At 41.8% G+C, this 3,507-nt stretch overlaps 1 protein-coding gene across 1 annotated transcript; it reads right to left on the reverse strand.

Moving 5' to 3' along the window:
- Positions 1–1,033: 1,033 nt before the first annotated feature.
- Positions 1,034–2,792, reverse strand: LOC104946710 (porphobilinogen deaminase-like). Its single transcript, XM_010772585.1, has 4 exons — positions 2,655–2,792; positions 2,463–2,516; positions 2,095–2,167; positions 1,034–1,245 (listed from the first exon to the last, which is right to left on the reverse strand). The coding sequence occupies exons 1-4, from the start codon at positions 2,682–2,684 to the stop codon at positions 1,085–1,087; spliced, it is 318 nt and encodes a 105-aa protein (XP_010770887.1). The 5' UTR covers positions 2,685–2,792; the 3' UTR covers positions 1,034–1,084.
- Between the last annotated feature and the right edge of the window lie 715 nt (positions 2,793–3,507).

Below are 3,507 nucleotides of genomic sequence, written 5' to 3' on the forward strand. Positions count from 1 at the left end.
AAGTATCTCGGGGTCTTGTTCTTGAGTGAGGGAACAATGGAGCGTGAGATGGGTCGGAGAATCGGAGCAGCGGGAGCGGTACTGCAGTCGCTTTACCGCACCGTTGTGACGAAAAGGGAGCTGAGCCAGAAGGCAAAGCTCTCTGTCTACCGGGCCATTTTCGTTCCTACCCTCACCTATGGTCATGAAGGATGGGTCATGACCGAAAGAACGAGATCGCGGGTACAAGCGGCCGAGATGGGTTTTCTCCGCAGGGTGGCTGGTGTCTCCCTTAGGGATAAGGTGAGAAGTTCGGTCATCCGGGAGGGACTCGGAGTTGAACCGCTCCTTTTTCTCGACGAAAGGAGCCAGTTGAGGTGGTTCCGGCACCTAGTTAGGATGCCACCTGGGCGCCTCCCTGGATGGATGGATGGAACACTCAGAAAGTCCTTTACCTCACTGAGCCTCTCAGTCTGACAGGAGGGCTCTCCTCCACCCTGGTTGTAGAAACATCTACTTCTTATATCCGTTAGCACAGCTAGCACCAGATTCTAATAACAACAGCGCCGGTACCGGAGCGCCCTCTCTCTCTCTCCCTCGCTCGCTCTCTCTCTCTCTCCTCGCTCGCACTTTGGCTGTGAACTGTGGGCGCCTGATAAGCCAACATCCCCAACTTTCATCACTTGCAGCGCCCACCGTACAGGGCAAATGAAAGGTGTAACCGCGGTGAAAAGGGTGTTACATTTACTTAATTATGAATGTTGTTACATCAAGGCCAAAAATTAGGATGAACGCCAACGGTCAAAAAAATGTTTTCCCTCCCAGAGCTACCAGCGTAGCGCCCCCCAGATCTGGCGCCTTAGGCGACCGCCTATGCCAAAAATCGGCCCTGCCTAGTACATACAGTGGCAATGTCTCAACATTTAGCAAAAATACACCTTTATTGAACATACAGTAACACAAATACTACAAATCCACATAACAATCAAAAAAAAAATTTTTTGGGTACTTGGCTGGCGCCCCCTAGCAGCGGCACGCATATTTCAGCAGCGGCGCTGCACCGCCACTATTTGTATATAGGGGAAACACTGGTACTATATGTCATTTAAATATTGACTGCTTTAAGTCTGCATGTTTTGGGGATTATTTGATTAATATGTAAACTAGAAATTAGAATGTTCTGTGTGCTGATGTAAAGCCCCATGAAAAGCCTCACCTTGGATAAAGCTGTGTCCAGGATTTTGTCTCCTAATGTTGACATGCCAACTGGAAGAGAGAAGACATTTGATTAACCAGATATAACTCGCAGAAACACCAGTACTGTCTCATTAAACACATGTCCACAGGTCTTTCACAACTTTTCAGATAAAATACTCATACTTATTATTTTAGGGGATCATAACATATAAAGGTTTCTGTTCAAAATAAGAGCAGACTTTAATATAATTGTGTAGAGTTGTTTAGGTTTTTAGCCTAGCTGATTGAAGGAAATGCTTTTTAATAATGAAGCAGTTGTTGATCGCTGTAAGAGTAGTGAGGAGTCAGCATTCAATGATGACATAACACACTGTTAATACAGAGTGTGTATTTTAAATCAAAAGTTTGTATTTATATAGCCCAATGTCAAGAAACAACTAAGGCTTTATAGATCAACAAATATGAATGACAGTGTAAAAAGACAAGATAAAATTACAACATATATTTAAATTACAGGTTAGAATGTAGAATATAAGAAAAGGGTAAAAGATAATAAAATACCAACAAATAGGATACTGGAGGAAGTTCTAGGGAAGCCTTAACAAGCCTTAACTATAATCCTAGTCTTTAATGTGAGGATGCTGTCTGCCTCCCTGATAGAAAGCTGGTTGCTGATTATGAGCTCTTTAAGGTAGGATTGAGACTGAGCATTAAGAAGGGATGTGCTGGGACAGCCTGATGAAAGGGAATTTCACTAATGGGCATACATTTGTTTAGGAGGCTGGATGAAGTAGTGAGTAAGATTAGCTGGGGACAAATCTTATTTTATCTCCACAGAGTCTTACGTCTTACATTCAAGCCAAATGTGCCCACACCTCTACAGGGTCATTTGATATAGAATAAAGGCTGGGTTTTTACCTATTTCCAGGTTTAGTTCAGGGTACAGCTCCTTCAGCTTCTCTGCCACGCTGTCAGTCTGGATGCGAGCCAACTGGGATAGAAGAACATGTTAGCTGATATATTTCAAATAGCCATCCACAGTGACAGTCAGATCATGTTATCTTAAAAAGACATTGTTGAGGCTGAGCTACGTTATCTCTGGGGGAGGAGCTCCAGACTTCTTGCTCTGCTGTATCTTTACATCAGATAACTCACATTTAACTGGCTTAGGCTCATGTTCAAACATTTAAATATACACTGATGCAAAAGCCCCTCTCTTTTTTAAATATATTCATAAAAAATAAGCAATCAAAGTTAAGCTCTGGTTAATTAATGTAGAACTGTACCTGGCTCTTGCGGGTTCCAATCCGGAAGACACGACTAACCTTGCCATTTCCATCCTGCCGGGACAAAAAAAGAAAGGTTTAAACTCACAGTCTGCCAAATTCCTTAAAGATACAATGGTCCAAACTCATTATCATCCTCATCTAGAACTAGTTTTCTATATAATGCTGAAACATTTTCTCCGCCGGCCTCACCCTGATGTACTTGTAAGGTCCTTGCTCCATGCTTCTGTATCCGTGCACTGAGGAGGCTATTGTGTGTTTGAGAGGCTGAGGCTGCCTGCTGTGTCTCGGTGAGGAGCTGAGGTCATATAGCCTCTTGTCTAGATACAGTGGTCTTTTTACCGGACACCCCCTCCTTCCCTCCCTCCCCTCCTCCAGGACCTCCACCCCAGATATCTCTGGTTCCAAAAGATAAGTGCCGATTCATTGAGTTCGTTATTAAAGGCAGGGAGGGGCCGCTGAGGAGGGTTTGAATATGAGGTGTGGTCCCAGGGTTCTTGAGCAACTTGGGTTAGAGACTTTTATTCTTGGCATTGGCAAGGCGTTATATTTTATCGATTGAAAAAAAAAAAACAGCTAGCTGCCATAAAATAGGAAATATAAATATATGTAAAATCAACATATTTAGCACATTTGTCGCTGCTGGTTCGTTGAGGAAACTAAATTAAAAAAAACACTTTGCATGTCATAAACAAGCAGTTTTTAATGTGTCGATAAGTGTTATTGGTAGGCATGGGATAGTATGAAAACGTAAATGTCTTGATTTTGCAGGCTATAATAATTCCGTGAAGTGATATTATCCCCAAAACTGACCAATTATGCTCTTAAAACTCTTAAAATGGCAATTAAATCCCTTTCCTTCAAGTTATTTTATTTTGTGAACACCCTTTTTCAGTACAAAATAAACTTAGATAAGGTCCCTCTGTATATAAAAAAGATACTTTGAAAATATATATAAATACTTGCTCAATGTTTAAAATTACACACTTTTTTAAACATTTCCAGAATGTAAGTGAGCTGGACAACTTTTTAAACACTTTCATGT

This window comes from Notothenia coriiceps, unplaced genomic scaffold (assembly GCF_000735185.1).
Source record: "Notothenia coriiceps isolate Sejong01 unplaced genomic scaffold, NC01 NC01_scaffold00011425, whole genome shotgun sequence".
Classification (NCBI taxonomy): Eukaryota; Metazoa; Chordata; class Actinopteri; order Perciformes; family Nototheniidae; genus Notothenia; species Notothenia coriiceps.